Genomic DNA, 22,909 nt, shown 5'->3' with positions numbered 1-22,909 from the left:
CTACCAGAGGCCTTGTGATGATGTTGAGTACTATGAGAGGAGTGTCACTGGTGAAGAGGTCCCCTACGAGGTCTGACAGATCTAGAATGGCCCATGTTAGGGAAACTATATGGTCGCTTCACACCTTGAGCTGGAGCTAAGGGCAAGAAGAAGTTTATAATAAGCTATGCCTAGGTTTGACTCTTGGGAGATGATAGTTGTAAAGTATGGTCACAAAGCTGTAAGGACTCACAGAGATAGAGCGCAATGCAACGTTGATCTGTGTACCTAAAAAAATCTAAGAGAGATCTGCAATCTCTAAACAGACAATAAAATCTCCCTTTAATCTCGTAGTATATGGGGCATCTAAAAAGGAAATGGATCTTAGATTCTGCCTCTGCTAAGGTACAAAATCTACACACTCAATCCTCTCTAGCAATATGGTGATCGACCTAGATTCGAAGTCTGTGCGAGCCCACTTGAAGGAGCCAAGGGAGATACGTAGGGCATGTGTCTAGTATTTATGTAAGTGCTCAGGGCATACAATAATCCCATCCCGAATATCTAAGAAGTGCTCGGCGCAAAAAGCCATCCTCGAACGTAATCTCCCTCGAGGATCAACCCAAGTTCGTATAAAATATTGTCTATAGATGTCAAGTCTGACATGCCCATTCAACTCCTACCGAGAGGGGAGTAGATGAGCAGGAGTGTCCAAAGAGAACTAGTAGGGAGGGAGACGGTCAATGTCAATCCCAACTGAACTCGGCAGGATAGTAGCCTAAGCATACCAACAGCAAGATCTAGAAGACTTTGTTGAACATTTGAAGAGCATCCATGAGGAGGTGAGGAAGCAAATTATAGAGATGAATACACAGTATAAAGATAAAGCAGATGTAAAAAGGACGTACAAGGAATTTCAGATTGGTGATGAAGTCATGGTTCATTTGGGAGGAGTGATTTTTAATGGGTACATATAGTAAGATAAAAATGAACAAGTTTGGATCATGCAAGATAGTGAAAAGGCATGACTCTAGAAATGCTTATGAGGTAGAATTGTCTGTTGAATTGGATATTTCACCAATGTTTAACATTTCAGATTTGTCAGAATATTATGAGGGAGGTCATGGAGATGAAGTTGCAAAAGCACAGAGGAGTATTATGGCATCTACTTCAGCTACACATGAGATTGAGGAGATATTGAACAGTCCTGTGGGAAGAAGCATGAGGAACAGAGCATATGAGAAATATCTGGTCAAATGGAAAGGGAGGTCAATGGAGGACTCATCATAGCTAGCATGGAAGGAGGTTGACCATCTTGGTTTTCCTCTAACTACCTGAGACACGACATGGTCACTTAAATTATCTCCAATGTCTGATGCAGGAGCATCCTGGGTGTAAGGGCAATCTTGCATCACCCAAAAATATTTCTATTTTCAGCTTTCCAGTATTTGTGTCTTTAATAAGGGTTATTCTTGTACAAAAATTTTGTTTGTAGGAGCTTGCTAATTTTAATTAGTTGGTATTATGTGCTTAGATTTTTCTAATCTCATATATGGAGATTCATCTTTGACATATCAGCCTGTTGAGTGAGTTTTATTGTCATATCATTTGATTTGGCATGATTATTGCAAATTTTTGGTATGAATTTTTTGTTACCCAAACTTTAGGTCTAGTGATGAAGGCCCAAATGGCTCTGAAATGAGGTGAAAACCCTTCCTAATGGATGCTTATGTGATAGACCCCTATAGATTACTGGCAAAGGATTTTGGAATGGGGTTATAATAGCCCATCTGGTCAATAGTTTGCTAGTTGTGGTCTCTAGAAGTGAAGCCATCGAAAAATGTAATTTGTAAATTGGCTTGAATCAATCATATGTAATAATGTGTAATGGAATAATATAGTATGAGGTTGGTCGGTCTCAAGGGTTAGGGCTTAGTGTCTAGAACCTTCCCGAGTGGTTAAAAGTGCCTATATAAGGAAGGCTTAAAGGTTATCTAGGACAATTCTAGGAAATAGTCACATCTTTGTCTTGCAGATTTTTGTAAGGAAGGCACCCATGTGGGTATGCATATTGTTGTTCTATAATTCCGCATTTGTGGTGATAATAAGAAGCCCATATTTTGTTCTCTCTATCTGTAATGTTCTTTATTTTTGTTGTTTGTTGTGGTGTTAAGGGGAGCACCCTCCATCATTGATGCAGGAGTATCTTGGGTTGCCTTGCAATTTTGCACTTTTGTTAATTTTGGTAGTTTAACCAAGTTCCAGCTATGTTGACCGAGCTCTCTAGTGTTAATCGAGTTCATATGTGCTTGTCAAGTTGCAGTTCTAACCGAGTTCTTTCTGAGCTTGCCGAGTTGCAGTCTTTGCCAAGTGTAGTGTTGACCGAGTGGTTTAGCGCCAACTGAGCTGATCAATGTTGATCGAGTTTCTTCAAGGTTAATTGAGTTGTCTAGAGTTGTTTGAGTGTTTCTTCATGCGCCAAGTGAACCTGTTGTTTGTTGATGCTTCGGTCCTTCTTTGACCGAGTTGTCTATGTTTTGGTTCTTAGTTTGAGCCAGCTCATGTATTTAATTTAGATCATGAATTTAATAATAGGATCTTTCCTAGGGATGAGTGTTGACCGTTTTGAGGTCGACCTTTCTTTATGTAATGTTCTAGAATCTTTTGTAAGTTGTTTTGCAAGTATAAGTAGGGGCATTTGGTTTAGTCTAGGGAAGAACTTAGGAGGTTGAGGGACTTAGAGAGTTCAGAGCAGATGTTGCAAATTTGAAGTTGTACTGTAGATCTTGAAGTTGTATTTTTGTATCTGGCCATAACCCAGAAGGTCTTACAGCTGGGCATGTATGTTGAAAACTTGATGAATCAATAAAAGTGTTTGTTCTCTATCTGTGTGGTGTTGTTCTTTGTGTGTTTTCTTCCATTTTGTTTACTAAACAAGGTGTTTGGACAGTTAGGTTTTCCCTTGGCCTTACCTATTCATTCTTCTCCTTGCACCAATCACCCCCTTTCTCTCCTTCTAATCATCTTAACTATTTTTCTACACTGAAATAGGATTTTTCAAGTTTTGTATCTTGTTCTTGGATCCTGAGATAGTCTTGGGGGCTTCTACACCTGATTGGTAGGGACAAAGTGTTTTCCTACCTAGTCAAGGATGCAGTGTGTCCTTGATGGACCAACCAGGGATGTAGTGCATCCCTTCTTAGGTCCCATTTTGGGTCCTCCCTTTTGGGACTAGCATCAACGGTTGATCTGAGGCTTTTTCTTACTTGTTCAGTTGACGGGAGGAAATTCATAATGCTTTATAAGCACCCTTGATTTTTTCATTTGGCACATACATACACATGCGATTATTAGGTGAGCACACCCAAGCGATCAAGAAGGATCAAGTAAGCACGCACATACTTTATGTGGACAAGCCATTGTGGACATCCCAAATTATTTTAGTACATTTGCAAGGTGAAAGCGAGGAGGCTTGGAAACATCCTTTGAAGAAAGAGAGTTTTTCATCTCTCCATCACATTTTATTACTCAAGCAGTCAAGATTGAATCATGGAGTAGCAAACACCGATTATGAGTATGGATTAGAGTACTTTAGCCTTAGGAGATTGGTATGTTTTGTAGGTTGTAGTCAAATCCATTCGTTGTTCCTTCATTATCATTCAAAATCAAAATTCGTGCTAGGTTTTGATCTAGGGATTTAGATCTTTGCATTGCATATTCAAAGCTCATACATGAGCATCACACACCGTACAATAGGTTCCATAGTTATCCACAGAGGTGGAACCACCAAAATGGGGGGTTGACTAAGGAGAACCCCTACATAGCCATCCAAAAACCCCTTGTTCAGATATAAGAAAATTTTGAAAGGTAGAATAAACTACAATTCTAGATAACATTTTTATGGAACTTCAAAATTGTGAAATTATGTACAAATTCAAACACAATCAATCAAGGACACAATTCTTCTCTACAGATAGAAAAGTCGCCTCTACTTAGAAAAGTCAACTTTGCTAGAAGGACAAAATATTTCTTGGTTTTGAATATTATAATGTTTCATGCCCAGATCTAGCCTTGATCATTGATGAGTAGCAGAAAAAGAAAAAATTCGGATTCAATCAATTGGCTCCCTTTCCAAGATAAGTACTAATTTACTTGCTTTTGTCAATTCAGTAACTTGACCTATACTATGCAGCTTCATTTCATATATCTAGATGTGATTTACTTGGATTGCGAGTACTTAGTGCATTCTTTTACCCATCTTCATAATCGTTAAATCTTAGTTTGAGTTTGTGCTCCATAATCATTTGGATTGTATTGACCTACTAAGATTTAACATCCTTGAGATATGTTGGAAAGGATATGTCTACTTAATCACATCCCCTTGAGGTTTGAGGCTTTTGGGATGAACTTAGGTTCTAAACTCTTGATTCACATTCTCGCCTACAAAGTCCCAAATTAAATAAAATGATTCTAGGCATTTGGAATCCAACTACAAAAAATTATTTGGTAAATAAATTATATCATTGAAATCTCCAACATATAATTAATTCAATATTTAATTTAATATTTTATGTGACAACTATGGAGCCCTAAATTCTTAGAGATTCACATTGATCTAGTTACATAATGTATTATGAATTTGAATTTGCCAATATTTACCAAAAGGTTAATGATAACACAACAATGCAGGGATGACATTGGCTCAACATTAAAGGTGACAATTACTATGTCATGGTGTCACTATCACGGATATAGGCACACACTCAGATCAAGTATTCAAGATGAATGTACTTGGTGTTATTAAAGTAATTAGATATTTTCTAATTAACTCTAGTTTGCTTAAGCTAAACTTTAAGTATGTAATAATTAATTCTTTTCTTAATTATTATTATGCAACCTAGATTAGACCTTTTTAGGGTTTCGATCAACTTTATAAGGACGATCTCTTTGTGATTATTAACCAATTCACTTTTAATAATAGCAATTTCCCTTTTTTCTCATCAAGAATGTTTCCTCTTATGTGGATCTGTGAATTCAAGCCTCCACAAATTTTCGGCTCTCTTTCTATGACAGGTGTTTGCATTCTGGTGATTCTTGGGAGTTGTAGGATTGAACTTTTATCAACTTCAACATGGTATTAGAGCTCTAGATTTTCATGCCCATGTTATGTTTATGAAAGGTCTGGCTTGGCTTTCAGAGTTGTGTTTTTCTTTCAGATGGTTTCATTTTTCAAAGTTATTTTGTATTGGATCTGAGGGTTACTAATTTTTGGGTCACTTTGAGCCCAAATGGACATCACCGTTGAGCTCGGAGCATCCAAAAACTCATATTTCCATATCGAATTTGTCCGATTTGGACACAATTGAAATCTGAGGCAAAATAATATTGCTTCTAGATTAAGCACGTTTCTAGAGGGTGGTGATTTTCTAATTTTTGGCATGCAAATCGATATTATTCAATGCACAAATCAACATTTTTCAACTCAAAAAATGAGATTTTTTAGCACACATGGATATTTTTTAGCTTGAAATCAAGATTTTTTGGCACACAAATCAAGCTTTTTGTGAAAATTAAGATTTTTGGTGCATAAATTGAGATTTTGGCATACATCTCAAAATTTTTTGGGTGTAAAAATCAAGATTTTGCATGCAAATTGAGGCAATTTGGTTCGGTAGTTTAAAATTTTGCCACAAATCTCAATGTATTTTCAAGTACTGTTGGGCATGCATTCTAGTGTATTCTAGCACAGATCTCGATGCAATAATTTTTTTGCTTTTCCAATGCTTTTTTGACCTACCTATGGTTTTTTGGTCGTAACTTGCTCATCCAGGCTCTGTTTTTCGCAAACGAAATATTTTTGGAAAGCTAATTCCGAGCCTGTCATGATGGTGCAATTTATTTGAACTTTTGATGTTGTTTAGTTTCTAGTTTACACAATTAAAGTCAAAGGTTCTATTTTGCACTCTGGGAGACATCTTGAGACTTTCTATTTTCCAAATTTTGCTCCAAGCACATTCCATTCAAGTTTTTGTTTTTTTTGCATTCTGATGGATATCTTGGTTATTTTAGGTCTAGAGATTGATTTTGTTGTTTTAGATATTTTTCATGGGTTGTACTATCTATTGTATTAGCCTTATGTCTCTTTTGATCTTTGTTGACATCTTTTTGTAATATTTTTGCAAACACACTGAGATAAAGTGTCACTCAATTGCATTTTGGGATCTTGCACATCTTTGTGTTTTGTTGTACTTGCACTGCATTATAAAGTGCTTTGCGGGGTTTTCATGTTGGCCATATTTGTTATTTTCCTTTGTCAAGTGAGTGTTCCTTCTACGGCATTAACCTCATGATGTGTCGATGACACGTGCCATTACAAGTTTTTGTACTCTCGATGTTCTTAGTTATTCTTTCTGCAAGAGACATTGCATTCAGCTTCAATGTTCATGTCTTACCTCTCAACATTATAGAGGGGTTATGTCGATTCTATTGTTTTCTTGGTTCACTGGAGTGATCTATGTATTCAGTATTTGATCCTATGTACTAGGTGATTGCAGTGGCTGGATACATTTGCATTTCGATGAGATGGATCATTTACCATATAGACATTCTTTCATTCCTATTTTTGGAGGCCATGAAAATACCTTTCCTCTTCGATTGATCAGCTCTTCAAACTTAGTCTTCTCTACTTGGTCATATTTTATACAATGAAGTTTATTTAGATCAACAGTTTGGCATGTTTGCAGCTTCATGCTTCAGCGGTGTTCTTCGTGATCATCCTTTTGTTCCCATCTTCTAGAATATTTTATTTCCATCTCTTTTTGAAGTAAGGTTTTTCCCATGTGGTTTTCTCTATTTCTCCTCTTTATAGAGATTTGGTTGTGTTTGGGTACCTCATCAAGTCTTGTTGTCGAGACCTAAATTTACGTTTAGTAGTAGTTTTTAGGTTTTTAGCTACTCCCTAAGTTTGGGATGAGGGGGGATGGGGTGTTAGAGTAATTAGATATTTCCTAATTTACTTTAGTTTTCTTAAGCTAAACTTTAAGCATATAATAATTATTTATTTTATTAATTATTATGCAACCTAGATTAGATCTTTTTAGGGTTCCGGTCTCCTTTATAAGGACAATCTCTTTGTGTAATTATTAACCAATTCACTTTTGATAATAGTAATTTCTCTTTTTGCTCATCAAGAATGTTTCATCTTCTGTGGATCTGTAAATTCAAGCCTCCATAGATTTTCTCCTCTCTTTCTATGACAAGTGTTTGCATTCAGGTGATTCTTAGGAGTTGTGGGGTTGAACTTTCATCAACTTCAACACTTGGTACTAGTTCTAGTAAATAAGCAAACATCAAGTGCATATGCTTCATATATAAATGGTTGAAGAGCATACAAACACAGTCACCTTGAAGGAGAATAGAACATTGTCTACATCTCGTAAAAAACTATGGCTCTTATCCCACTTCATACTAGCACCAATGAGAAGCAATGCATTGTAGTGGTGCGATATAGTATAACAACATATAATCTCATGATATAGAACTCAAAATAGTGCATTTAAATAATCAGTTAAAACCACATGAGCATATATCTATCAAAGGTAAAAGACAAATGTTCATAGCATAAAGGCACAAGATCAATGAGTCAAATACATCTATTATATATATAAATATAATCCATAATCCAAGTCTAGATACAAAATAAACCACTCATCATCATAAAGCATCATGTAGATATGACTAAGATGAATAGCAACATCATCTAGCATCTAATAGCTATGACAATGGTAATAAAAATAATATACTTATAGAAGCATCTCATCATATAGATAAATGAGTATTACTTATCGAAGTATCTCTCGAGTCAAAATAGCGCTAGAACATAATGCAAACAAGGCAGGCACTACAAACCAAATGGGAAACAAACAAATACAATGTTGGATCTCTATAACATGGTTTGCTACTATTTCCTATCTCAACTAATATGATATGAATTCAACGTTGATGCTTACAATTTGTTATCAAACTAACTATACACTTCAATTGCACGACTACTTATCCACCTTTACTTTCTTTGCTATTGCTATAGCATTTGACATATTCATGTATTTTTTACTCATGTTTGTCATCATTACCACAAATTATTTAGATATGTCATGCCCCAAAATCTCTCAATACAAAAAGACAACAAATTATTTTTACAAACTTATCTCAATTTACAAGGGTTGCTAAACAACATTGTTCCTACCAAAAGCGACTATATTTGTTATCAAACTAACTATACACTTCAGTTGCACAACTACGTGTCCAACTTTTATTTGTTTGCTACTGCTATAGCATTTCACATATTCATGTATTGTTTACTCATGCTTATGTTTGTCACTATTGCTACAAATTATTTAGCTTTGTCATGCCTCAAATTTTCTCAATGCAAAATGACCAAAAAAAAGAATTTACAAACTTATCTTAATTGATAAGGGTTGTAGAACAATATTGTTCCTACCAAAAGCTGTTAGAAGGGTAGTGTGTTACTTTATGTAGTTATATATTTTTTCACACTAATTTTATTTTTTGTTTATGTTTACTTTGATTCTTATTTTATTGGACCTTTAATTCTATTGGTAGAATCTTGTCTAGCTTAGATGACTTGCATATAAATTTATGTTCTATAGTTTCAAATACAATGCAAGTTGAAATAAATTTTAATATATACATAATTACTATATTTTTATTTTGAATGGTGGCAAAAAACAATTTGTTCCATGTTTGTTTTAGACTTGTTTTAGATGTGAAAGTGACAAACATTGATACTTTCTTTGACATATTGACTTAGTACCATGTTTTTATGCTTACCTCTTTACAAGTTCAAATTACATCACTTCTAGAGGAGGCTAAGTAGTAGGTTAACACTGATTAGCTTTTAACTAAATCAAACAATATATTATTTTTTTATTTTATTTTTGTAAATCAAACCTGGTAAATGATGCAAGAACATACAATGGTGTAAGGGCAATCTTGCATCGCCCAAAGATATGTTAAATGATAGTTTATATTTAATGTGTTTGTATTTTCGAATACCCATTTGGGCCAAGTAAAGATTACAACTATCATCTTTCCATTATTTTTTTCTAGGATAATGTTTTAGTGCACCTCGAGAGCAGAAAATGAGTTATTTTGTTATAGAGCCATAATTATAAAGAGTTAGATCGTGTAAGTTGGAAGAGATGTTGTGATTGAGATTTCAAGTACCCCTGAAAAAAATCAGATCAAAAGGTTTCACAGTTTGAATGTTATTGCAATTTTAAGTTGCCTAAAGACCACCTAAGAATGCTTCAGAGCCCAATTTGTGGCACTAAACGGCCTTGTACGGCTCCAAACATTTGAGGACGACTAAGGGCACCTCATAAGTATATAGAGCACTCAAAACGATCTCTAAAAATGTAAATAGTTCATCAATCAAAGTCCCAAATCATAAGTTATGCTACACAAAGGTGGGGAGTCATAAAGAAATAGATGAATAACTTTGGATTGATTAGTATGTTTGGTTGAATGATATGTTGGAATGTTGTTCTTTGAAGTTGCATATATTATAATATAAAGTTTTATTTATGTTTATGATCTGCTTCACATCTAGACAACATAGTTGCTCCATACATTGCTAAATACAAAGATGCAAATTAAATATAAGCAAGAATACCTTTTATAATAAAATACAAAAATTGCAAATCATAGTCCAATTAATATATGGCAAACAATATGGTTTTATTGTATTATTGCAAAGGATCCATGATGAGGTAGTCTAGTCCCCATACCAAATATCCCCTCATGAAGTAGCAATAACGTCTTGAACGAATTTAATGGAGTGTTTGCCTAAACTAGTGGGATCAACACATTCATCACTTTGAGTTCTTGGAAACTGTGTAGAACCTCTCCTTTTATAACTTCTTCAAGTAATATGCCATACTCTACAACTAAAAAACAATGTTCCTAAATGATGAGGGAAAAAGGTTAAAGCTTCCAATGAAATAAATTTTATTAAGTTGGTCACTCTAAACACTAAAACTATGCATGAATTAATACCCCATAACATCTAAATATGTACAATCGTAACATGAAGTTGGTGAATTGCATATGTTAACCAATTATAGACCGACAAAATGCCAACAATTTAATAAAGTTTGACATAAAATTTAGTTAAATATTAAAAATCTCAAGCAATGTATATGTTCCTTAACTATTAGAATCTTTCTAACACCCAATTTTTTTAATAAAAGTGATGATTGTAGACAAAATTCAAATGAAGTTATGGTCTGACTATCATGTTCAATACCAAACATCGAGCACGTATATAAGCTCTCAAAATATGCAACATTCATATATTCATGTCAAATACTTTAACCTAAGAAACATAAATAATTTCATATGATTTAGCATATGATCATAAGATTAATGTTTCACCATCCTATCTATGGAGTAGGCAATTGATGACAATGATCATGAAAACCTAGTGTACATAATGTCATTACCTCTTTGTTGATCTAATCATCAAGAATACTTTCAATATTAAGTATGGTTTTAATTACTTTAAGTATGATTTCTTTATCAAATAAATCTCAAACGACCCCTGCAATCAAGCAAAGAGTTTATGGTAAGCTTGCTTAAAATGTCTAAGAGATCCCCTCTCTAACTCTAACTCTAACTCAATTTCCATATCATGTGTATGTAAAACACTCAAACATGAGTCAAATCAAGTATTTGGAAGGTATAAAAGAGACTTTTTGCTTGAAAGTAATTACTCATAAAGACAAATATTCCATTTATGGAATACTTGCGCAAGAAAGGTTTAAGCTATAATGATTCAATATGCATAGAACAATTATAAGGCTATAAACATGATTTACGTCTATGATATCCTTTAAGTTGTTTCTACCTATGTGTATGCATACTTATGGCTTTAAACAATATTACTCGCCATGAGAGAGCAAAATTCTAAGAAGAGATATGAACCATTCATGACCCACTAATTGCTTTGTAAAGATAAACTAATAGCAAATGTTGACTTCGCTTCCAAATAAAATTTCTCTAATTAATAGCTTATGTAGCATTAGGTTATCAATAGAAAGAAATATCAATATTATTTTGTTACAAGTGGATTGAGTGACAAGGAAGCATTACACATTTCAAGTACAATGTTGATATATCAACTCAATTAAAACAAATTTACATGGTTTCAATGTAAATTGAATAGGAAGATATCTATATAACTGGGGAGGATATCAAGCCAAAGGTTAAACAAGTTGCAAATGCCTTAAGCCATAGTAAATCATGCTATAGACAAGATACCACCTAGAAAAATAAAAATTCTAGTCCAATAATATAGGCTTGATGCAATTACAAGACATAGTAAAATGACTTGAAACAATTATGCCACATGCTAAAAGATAAATTATGGTATAATACTATAGGTTTGATGAAAACTACAACACAATTGATTTTGATAAATTCTTTGATATTATTAGCAGGTCACAAAGCTTGCCTTGAGACTTAATAGATCAACTAAAAATATAAATGGGTAAATGGATCTATTTTAATTAAGCTAAAATCCTTAAAAGAAGGTAGTATTTAAGTGAAAGCCCTCAAAGACACAAGAAGCTAAGTCTTGCACTAAAATTCTATCAAAAAATACAAGCCAACATACCCAAGATAATTTCATCTTCTAAAGAATGTTAAGTATGTCATTCTACAAAAGGTAAACACTATTTCCTCTACGATGAAAACTGAATTCAAATGATTCAAGAAAATAATTATTTCTAAACTACCAATGCTATGCTCAAAATAAAACCCATAAAATCAAGGAGTTATACCTAGAATATGAAGCTATTTGCTATAGAAACTATCCAAAACAAATCATAAATTGCGAAGATCAATAGTTTATACATTCACACAATGCCAAAGAACCTAAAATGTAGGATATGTTATCTAAATATAATATTAAGTATTTCATACGCTGAGTGCACACTTAAACTTACAAAAGGGAGGACCTAATAGTTGAGAGTTCTTAAACTTGTAGGGGAGAAGGGTCTACTTGATTTCATGCGAGTGCTTGTTGATTCAATGACCAACATTTTTAACAATTTATTGCACCAATATTTGTGACTTTAAAGTTGTTATTACTAATGATGATTACCCATAACTAAATGGCTAGTATGCTTCAATCGTGTGATTATACATTAGCACATCAATAAAAATACTTGATGCAAGTATGACTCACAATTTTTTCATATGTTTTGAATATTTGACAAAAAAAGATACTAATGTGGTATCATATGTGTTGATGTAGCCATAAACCCTTTATTATTATACATAAGGGCCCGTTTGGATCATGGATTTGAGCAGGAATTAGCATTCCGAATTCTCAAAATTTCCAAATCCATTGTTTGGGTCTGTCAAATGAGAATGAGAATTAAAAAAAAAAAAAGAATCTGGTATCCTCATTTACCCTCAAAAATCAGGATTCGGTCTTCCATCTAAATAGGTGGAATTGCCCAAATACCCATTCTAATTCCATTTTTTCCAAAACGAGCATTCCAAATTATTTAAATAAAAATTTTTTTTGACGTCCGCTCATTCAACTATTTGAAATGTGATTTGGCGCTCACTTTTGCATCTCGAGATTTTTCTGCATTTGCCCCCTCCACTCATATTGTTTGTGCTCATTGTCGTCTCTACACACTGGACATTTGGTATTCGAAGCCTATTTATTTTTGCATCTTGGTTTATCAAAGTAGAAATGCAGTGTATTCTTATTTTAACTCCATAAATTTTGCCGCCATGTATCATTTACATAGTGATTTCTATGTTGCTCTCCTTCTGATGAGCAGGCTATCATCAACTCAAGTCTGATAGTGGGTCGATTTTCGCAGACCATTTTAGAGATTTGTAAGATAATACAAATAACAAAAATTGTGCAACTCTGAGGCACAAAACAGAATCTCATGAAATCCCTATTAAAATTTCATTGGGCCACTCCATTCCCATTTGTGATGATTTTGTTTTATCAGGGCAGAAATGATTACTGTTATTTCTAACTTTGCGGTGCCATGTTTACTCTTTGTTTGAAAAACTCTTTAATATGCCTCAAGCTTCAAGAATGCAAAGCTTGCCCATTTTCATATTGTCTCGGTGCTCTTCATATTTCCTTGGAGTTAAAAATAATTCAGTCTCCCATATACTTCCCTTGGAACTGGTCTATTTTTATTTCGTATATGAACATTTGGCAAAAAAAAATTAATGTCACCATATAAATTAATGTAGTTTATTTTGGGAGTTAATATTTTCCATGTCTAGCATAATTTTAGCGACATTAAATAAAACGACTTTAAAATCATGCTAAAATAATATATTAAAAATACATTTCATTCATTTTTAAAAAAATTGTAAAAAAAAATGCTTATTCTCGTTGGTATTCTAATTCTAGAAATGTGCAACCAAACGAGGAAATATGTATTCTCATATTGAATTCTTAGTGAACCAAACGATCCCAAAACAAATTCTCAAAACCATAATCTAGATTTCAAGTTCCAGAATCCCAAATCAAAGATTCCGGATGCCAATTCTGAAATCATATTCCAGCAACCAAACGGGCCCTAAAGGATTCATAAGTGTGTGTTGTAAACCTAAAAATAAATTAAGAAAGTGTGTTGTAACAAATTCAAGTGGTATCATATGTGTTGATGCAGCCGTAAACCCTTTATCATTGTACATGAAGGACTCATAAATATGTTGTAAACCTAAAAATAGAATAATCTGAGTTCCCACATGTAATCAAGATGGTCAAATACTAGACCCTATATTCTTCTACAAGGATTTAACTAAACTATGATAATATAAAGCATCTACATAGACACAACAACAAACATGCAGTACCTTGAAGCTAAGCAACACAATTAGAGTTCCCTATGATTTGCCACAAGACCTTGGGCTGAAACTTGCATCCATGTAAGTAAGTACTAAAGCAGGGGAAGATGATGTTACCTCATCGATCTGTTCCTTGGTCTCACAATAGACCCGGTTGAATTCATCGCCCGCTCGAAAAAGATTATCGAGACACACAAGGTTTTGCTGCTCCAATTTCTTTATCCTCTGCTCTAAGTCGTGGTAATGAGGACTTCCAGGGCTCGTTTTCATCTGCTCTGTATCTACAGCCTCGAGGCTTTCCTGAATGCTTTTGAGCTCAACGAAATTGACTTGTACTGTCTGAAATTTCTCATTCAACCTACTCAACGCATCCTCGTAGGGGCACCAGATCTGAGGGTTTCCAATGCCCTTGCTTTTCGTTTCGTACAACAGAGCCTCCTCTCTGCTAAGAATGACTTTAAAGCTGTCCAATGTCTCTTGCAAATGGCGAAGAACCTCTCTTGCTTTAGAGCGGCGCAGCCTCTCACCTTCCTTCTCCTCCGCCGCCATTGAAGGACTTTTTACCTCTCCTTTCGGCCAGGAAGGCCGATTGCGATTTGCATCTCTGCGCAACCACTCAAAGCTTCCAAGGCTCGTTTTCATCCTGTACATTGTAGAGCCGCGGCTATTATCAGCAGCACCGTCCCCTTCTCCGCCCTCCACCGCCATGGCAGGGCTGCTCGGCTTCCTCAAAGCCGCAAACGCTACAATCCCTGCAAACCCTGCAAACCCTAGAAGCCCCGCAGGCCGAACGAAGAAGCGACGGTGCATTACTGAAACCCTAGAAACCCTAGGAACAGAGGATGAAGATTAGGCACGGAGCAGCGACGAAACCCTAAGAACAAAGAGGGAGGGGCGAAGATTCGGAACCAAGCATCAGCGTAGCCCTTGGAAATGTGAGGATTATAAAAACTTAACGGCGCGACCTGACTGTTTTCCATGGACAGAAAAGGGAGAAAAAAACATACATTTGTAGCCTCCATGGCCAGAAGTGGTAAGAAAACATTCAAACACCCATTGTTTTCGTCTTGGTCTGCATCGACAGAAGAGGGAAAAACCACCGAAACGTCTCGTCTACATTGACTGTTTCATCTCGTTTTCATCCAATCGCCGGCAAAATAAAAAACGGTAACAGAAAGGATAAATGGGATCATCATCTTCCGATGTCGGCTTTCAGAAGCTCTGGCCGACGCCAAACTATTTCTTACCTTATAAATTGCACCATTGACTAAATTTTTAAAAAACGAAAAATACAATGAAATTTTTTAAAATTTTCACCATTTTACTCCAGATTTGCCGCGCCTCTCTCAAAGTTGTCATCCATGGCTGGATGCCCCATGCCCATGTCTCCTTTCATCCATACATAGTTTATATTAATGTACGATATGATTTGATTGATAAAATAAAATATATTTAATAATTTAATTTTTAATAGAATATAAAACTCTTTTAAAATATCTTTCTATTTTTACTTGAATCTAGAGAAAAATATTATACATATAATGGTGAAATTTGTTATTTTTAAATCAACAAAAAAATTTAAAAATTATTTTATTTAAAAAGATAAGTTGAATATATAGATTGTAGGAAAAAAACAAATGAATGCCTTATTTGACCTTTTTTTAATTTACAAGCACCTACTCTACCTACATTGCTCTCCTTCTAAATAGAGAAAATCATAGATCTGAGGAAAAACTTTACAAATCTTTTGAAGGACAAATTTTAAAATTTAGAAAGTACGAGTTTGGCAATTTTCATTATTTTGATTTTTATATGTTTAGGAAGAATTAGGAGATTAATTAGGTTTTTTATTTTAATAGTTGTTTATTAAAAATGTCTATTTAATTGTTTCATTCTTTGGTGTCTAATGTGTTAAATTGAATAGAAGATTTAAATATATTTTTAGTGTCTATTTCTTAAAATATCATAAATGTATATTAAATGATTATTAAATATTAATTGACAGTACTAACAAACCACCTTTTTTTTTAATAATTGCTTGATAATGGGAATCAAAATGACGAGCAGAGAAGTCTACAATTTAGCGAATAATTTGACGACTATGACAAAAAGGAAACACTCTTTCAATAATCAACATAAAACCAAAAAACTCAGTAACCTTAGGAAGAAAGCCATTCCCAGGGCAGATGCATCGCTGTTTCATTCTCAAGAATTTTGTATTCAGGACAGATTTAGGAATGAATCAAGGAGAACCCACCTCTCAGCCTCCTCCCTCAAAATTATTCCTCAGATAAAATACTCGGTGGAAACTTCTAACCCGTTCACAATCCTTAGCGAACGGAAAACGCAGGAACATCTGAACACAATTAAGGCAAATCAAAATTATTCAGGGGTTGCCCTAGCAATAAGCGTAGCAAACTATGCAAAGACAAATATATCAAATAAGGTTAGGAATGGCAGAGTCATGGAGGCCCCTAAACAAGCAGATATGTTCCAAGGCAATCGAACGGAAGAGAGCTTATCTCGAGGTAATCTCCAATCTGTTTATCGAGAATCTCCTAACACCTTATCTCCAAGATCCCATAGATCACGCCCCATCATCTTTTCCACAGTTAGCCTGGATAACTAGATTAGGTTTTTCAATCTTACCAAATATTCAGGAACCAATAAGAATGAGCTCTTCACTCAACAGATAGGGTTTCCTCTGGTCAACACTAGGGATCACCCTCACCCTCACAAGTTTCACCCTAGGAGGAATGAGCGCCCAATTTTATCATCTCTATGTGTCTCGCCCAGTTCTTACATTTCGCCACATTGTAGAAATCTAGTCGATAACCCATCCAGCCTCTCCAATTAGCTTCCAAGATCTCTTCTTGATTCTCACCTTCACATCTCAGAAGATAAAATCCTCATTATTAGTAACCAAGAAAGTAAAGAGGTTGACATTTTTGCATATTGGAACGGTCCAAAATGCGAACTGCTCAACCTCACTAATTGATTACAAGAATTTTGCAAGAACCAAATAAGTACCACTCACCACTCAGATAGATTAGTATATATTCATTACAGTAATGAGTTTGTTAAAAAAGATTTCCTTTTTGTTTCTGTTTATTTTTTTTAAGGCTATGATGTTAAATTTATTGATTGGACTCTGGATTGTAAGGAAGGGTTGTTAGATTTTTCAATTCCAACTTAGTTTATCCTTCAATCCCTCCCTCCAGAACTCTTGCAATTGGAAATTATTAAGAAAATAAGGTCATCTATGGGTGATTTAATAGGCATGGATTCTTCCTTCCATGTGTATAATAATATCAAATTACTGATTAAATGCAAGGCTAATAATCTGGAATCTAATCAGTTTAAAGTAATTACTAACAAAGCTATATATAGATTAAAGTTTCATAGATACGGAGGCACAATCTCAAAAATTATAAGAATAGACAATGATAGGAAAATTAGATTCAAAACATTGCAACTAATAGTGGATCTCAAAAGTACCTTTCCCATGATGAATATAAGGAACCAAAAAGAGCACCAAGTTATTTTCACTTTTTCCTTATTGTTGATTTTTAGCATTACTCATGCCAAGTTATTAGTACATATTTTACATTAATTACATGAAATAGTTTATAATAAACAAGTATGTAAGATAAATGAAATAGTTTAACAGTTGCTCTGTATTTATTCTTTATTCGTTAGGGAATTGTTGGGGTTTTATTATTAGCTCAAGCTTTGCTTACTTTTAGGCTTGTAATTTTTTACCCTACCATCCATTTGCTATCTATTTTTTTGTCTTTCATGGAATTGACATGATTATTCATTGTCATGTCAAAATGCAATGAGTGTGAATTTTCATCGTATCATATTGATGTCAGAACAAATCATTTACCATTCAGAATCATTCCAAACAAACATATCGACAAATGAAAATTTGGAAAAATAAAACGATCGTGATGACTTTGATCATCTTGCATGCCTCTTGTACACTATGAATCATTGATTGCAGAATTGAGGTTGTACTCTTTAATATAGGTCTATGTTACCAGAAATGAGAAATGAGAAATGTAACCGCAACGTAAATGTGATGAGAAACAAAAATTTGAAAGGTTGCATAAAATGTAGTGCCTGCCCTAGTTTGCATTTTGTTATCATTGCCGAACTCTTTTAGGCCAATTTTATGTTTGATGATTAGTAGCATTGTTTAGAGACTATCAGTTATTATTTCAAATTCAGTTGATATATGATGAGATTACTTGGTACTCTATACCTCATGTATGCATGATGATTATTACAGTGTTTTCAGTTATTGATGATGATTAGTTAGATGGATTATCATATGTGTTTTCTTATGGATACTTACTCCATACTGCATGTGTATGGTGTGCGTGTATGTTTTTCTTTATGTATGGCATTTATGATGTGGTTAAGGAAGGAAGTTGTAGTCACCTACTAGTCAGGATCTACACGATGCACCATTTCCTGCCATTGCCTGTTTAGCTTAGAATATTGTGTATGTACATGCGTGGATTTTATGCAAGTTGCAGGTACTAGGTATCGACTTCTCTGAATTGCCAAGATGAGTGTACCCTATCGCATTATCTCAATGGTAAGAGAGGGGAGATAAATTATTAAGTCCAAATCCTAAACCTTTAAGCCATTTGTCCTAAAAAATTAGGACAAGTATCTAAGTTGACTACCTTCTGAATACATCAAATGACGTTAATTCGTGATTATAACCTTTTAGTTTAATTTTGTATGTGTTTTTCTTTGATGGGTTTTCATATTTTACTTCATGAGTCTTTGGTATATTTTATATTAATTAAGTCTAATTAAAAGATTTAATTAATGATTTAATTTAATGGAAAATTATTATGATATTTGATATTTAATTATACTTAATTAATTAAGAAATTAATTAAATAAAAAGAATTAAATTTGAAGATAAAAGTTATAAGAATAAATTTAGAATGTGATAATATTTATTTAATTTAATAATAATATATTTAGAGTTCATTTTTAAATAAATGTTAAATAATATTATTATTTAAGTTAATAAATATTTTATCAATTAAGTTTCAAAAATAAATAAAAAGGTGAAAAGAAATTAATTTATTAAAAAGTTTTAAGTTTGCATGGTGTGTGCATGAGTTTAAAATATAATAAATTAATTAAAAAGATAAAACAAGTGAATTTAATAAGAGTTGAATAACGTGTGCATGAGATTAAGTTTAATAAATTAATTAAAAGCGAAATCAAGTGAAAATTAAATAAAGTAATTTAATAATTCAATTAACGTGCATGGAAAAGATAAAGAAAAGTTAATTGGAGTTGAAGTCTGTGAGCAAGGAGTCCTCTCGCGTGAACGTACAATCAGTGCCCCGATTTTAGGAGAGAACTCTTTATCACCAATTGAAAGTTCATTTTTTGAGGGACACGAATTTGAGAGTGAATTTTGGGAGAAGGAAGAAATTTTCGAAAAGAAGAAGGTTTTGAGAGGAGGAATTTTGATAAGTAGGAGATAATTTCCACAACAAGTCAAATTGTGATATTGCTATCAAGATTTAACTGTGTGATTTTTTGAGTCAAACTCATTGACCCATGTTTCATGAGTAGTGATTCAACATGAATCCATCTCTCATGAGAATAAATGGAACACTTAGCACTCATTGGATCTAGGTGATGCTCACAAGGGTGAAGCATCGGGACTTCCCGGGAGGTCACCCATCCCAGTACTACTCCAGCCTTAGCGCGCTTAACTACAAAGTTTCCTCCAAGGTTAAACCCAAAGCTTGCAACCCCATTTGTAAAACCTTCACTAAGTGTTGTGCCTTATGAACCATTCAATAGAAAGCCCCTTAAGCTCATCAATTGATAAGTAGGAGATAATTTCCACAGCAGGTCAAATTGTGATATTGCTATCAGGATTTAATTGTGTGATTTTTTGAGTCAAACTCATTGACCCATGTTTCATGAGTAGTGAGTCAACATGAATCCATCTCTCATGAGAATAAATGGAACACTTAGCACTTATTGGATCTAGGTGATGCTCATAGGGGTGAAGCACCGAGACTTCCTGAGAGGTCACCCATCCCAGTACTACTCCAGCCTGAGCGCGCTTAACTATGGAGTTTCCTCCATGGTTAAACTCAAAGCTTGCAACCCCATTTGCAAAACCTTCACCAAGTGTTGTGCCTTATGAACCATTCATTAGAAAGCCCCTTAAGCTCATCATTTGATAAGTAGGAGATAATTTCCACAGCAAGTCAAATTGTGATATTGCTATCAGGATTTAACTGTGTGATTTTTTGAGTCAAATTCATTGACTCATGTTTCATGAGTAGTGATTCAACATGAATCCATCTCTCATGGGAATAAATGGAACACTTAGCACTCATTGGATCTAGGTGATGCTCATAGGGATGAAGCATCAGGACTTCCCAAGAGGTCACCCATCCCAGTACTACTCTAGCTTGAGGAATTTTCTCTACAGTTTTCTGGGGCATAGCAATTAGCATCAGTGTCTAGGTAGACGCTTGTGATTTTTGCATATTTTAATACGCTCTTTCTCTTTCTTGTCTTCATCATGTCTTTTAATGGTTGTCTAAATAATTCTCTATGATGAATCTTTCAATCTTGTAATTTGGAATTCGAGCATGCATGTTGTTTTCGTCTGGTTATGGGAGATTAAAATATCATTGCAATCCTACCTCGGTAGAATCTAAATTTAGAAATTAAATCAGGATTTGGGTTTGAATTAAAATGGAATTGAGAAATTAAATCTGGGTAGCGTTTGAAAGAGAAGAAAATTCTAAAATGGGAAATTTGAATGGTTGATAGTATTTCTTCTATCAGACTATATTTGCAAATTATAATTAAAAAATAATAATATAAAAATATATATATTAAATTTCATTAAAGGGGGTTATTGTTTTATTAAATTTATAAATAAATATATTTAAAAGAATAGATAATGCTAAAATTCATTTTATAAATTTTAATAATTTTAAATTGAAAAAAAAATTAAAAATAATAATTTAATGGGGGGAGGCGAGGCCACCACCCCCACCTCCCATTCTCCATCATGGCCGCTCGTGGCTTTTCCAAGGTTGCTACAACAAGCCTTGCTGCCTGCCACGACATCAATTAATACTACTACCGACAGTAGCAGTAAGACTTGTCATCGTAGGCCCTTAGGATTTTGTTTTTTATTAATTATTTAAATTTATTTATTATTTATTAATTTAATAAATAATATTAATATAACTTTATATTTAGAATTAATAATTAACTTAATTAAATTTAGTTTAATTAAGGTTAATTAATAAAGAATGTTATAAAATGAAGTTTTTAAATTATTTAATTATTGTTATCAATAATATTGAGTTTATAAAAAAATTGTAAATTGATTTATTGGAAAACAATAAATGATTTAAATAAATAATTTTTCTTGGAGTATTTTAGAAAATTGATTTAAAATCGAATAAGGGTAATTATGCAATCTTTTAAATATAAGAATGGGTTAATTGTAGGGGTTAACTGGGAAACTTACTCAAAACATATATTAAACTGGAAACTTAAACCTTACTATTTAACTCTACCATGTGATTTTCAAATCAAACCGAACTAACACTATTATGTTTTCTACATATTGTCTATGCTTTGGGGTTTTCGGGTTGACATAGCCTTGACCAATTTTAGGATGTTACCAGAGGCTCGGGGTTATGTGATTGTGATGTTATGATGTTTTGATCTCGATCTTTTAACCCAACCATTGTAATGTGTCTAGTATGCTCTATGATATGTTTGTATTTATTATTCATTATTGCTTTCCAATGTTTTTGTGTGACACTAAGGTGAATATATAACGTACTTGACTTAACCATTTTGGAGTCTTCGATCAGTTGTATTTGGATTTCTTTCTAGTTGCTTTTAGAGGACTAAGGTGTTTGTTTACTTATTCTTGATGATGTTATGTTATGACATAATTGACTTGACCATTTTTGAGTCTTCGATTAGTATTTTTGGGATGCTTTCCAATTGCTCGTAGAGAACTGATGTGATTATTATGATTATATTTTGATGCTTTCTAGTCACTTGTATAGGAATGAGGTGATTTTACTATGATTCTTTGATTTGTGCTTTTATGAGCCTAGGGTAGGTTATCTACTGGTAGTGATGGGAAGTGGCTTGCAATGGGGGCCAGGGCCCTAAGTGGTTCCTAGGGTAACCCATTGTAAGTTGTTTAATAAGTGAAAACATTACACTAAATGGGATTAAAATGAACCTAATAAGAGTCGTTGTATGTTCTCGCCCATGCCTCAAGTGCTAGTACAGACTAGGATGGGAGTAGAGAGAATGCTTGGTTGTGACCTTGCATTCCGTAGTATTTCTTGTCAGTACGAGAGGATACTAGTGGCTGCATATGGATCACTAGGGCCCCGGGGTCCTGAGTGACTGCCATGGTAACTCTAGCGTGATTCGTGTGATGACACTTGCCTGCTTACATAGTAGGTTTCCTACGTGTCTTGTGTGGCTTTGGGTCTAGATGTTGATTTATTTTGGAACCTTTGAGGTAGTATACTTTTAGGATTTTCTGGACTTAGAGAGTACTTTTGTTATGTGATTTGATATCTTGTTTGGGACTTGAGACTATCTCCTTAGTGCGATGGGGGTGGGTCATTTAGGTTCCACGTGGTCGGGTGGTAGCACTTTTTACTCTTACCATTGAGATCCATCTTTGGTCACCGTGGTTGGAGCATTCCTTGTTTGCATTTACTTACATTCTATCTTGTATCTTATGATGGATGTTTATATCTTTTATGATGGATCTGGATATATCATGTATGGTGGATGGTTTCATTTATTTTATTGTACTTGTATCATTGATCCGAAGATGATGATGTATTTCTATTTGTTCATATATATATTCTTTTAGCCTTTCATACCCTATGACATGTACAGTGGATGATTGCACATTTTGAATTTCATTTGCCAAGAGGCATTCGAAACAAATGTA

The 22,909-nt window shown here is 34.0% G+C and overlaps 1 protein-coding gene across 3 annotated transcripts in view; it reads right to left on the bottom strand.

Moving 5' to 3' along the window:
* Positions 1 to 15,111, bottom strand: part of LOC149553005 (uncharacterized) — a 35,834-nt gene extending 20,723 nt beyond the window's left edge. The window contains exons 1-2 of one of the 3 annotated variants that reach the window (XM_089788524.1): positions 14,011 to 15,110; positions 10,299 to 10,600 (exon numbers count right to left, since the gene is read on the bottom strand). In XM_089788524.1, coding sequence (XP_089644650.1) covers positions 10,556 to 10,600; positions 14,011 to 14,703 — 738 coding nt within the window. In that variant the 5' untranslated portion in view covers positions 14,704 to 15,110 and the 3' untranslated portion in view covers positions 10,299 to 10,555. Of the gene's footprint in view, positions 1 to 10,298; positions 10,601 to 13,458 lie in introns of those variants that run through there. The other 2 variants (XM_089788523.1, XM_089788525.1) reach the window with 2 other exon arrangements.
* Between the last annotated feature and the right edge of the window lie 7,798 nt (positions 15,112 to 22,909).

The sequence above is a fragment of the Cupressus sempervirens genome, chromosome 6 (assembly GCF_028749045.1).
Source record: "Cupressus sempervirens isolate cs-2001-9-10 chromosome 6, ASM2874904v1, whole genome shotgun sequence".
NCBI lineage: Eukaryota > Viridiplantae > Streptophyta > Pinopsida > Cupressales > Cupressaceae > Cupressus > Cupressus sempervirens.
Note: the sequence above shows the minus strand (reverse complement) of the source record. Positions and strands in the feature narration are given on the sequence as shown.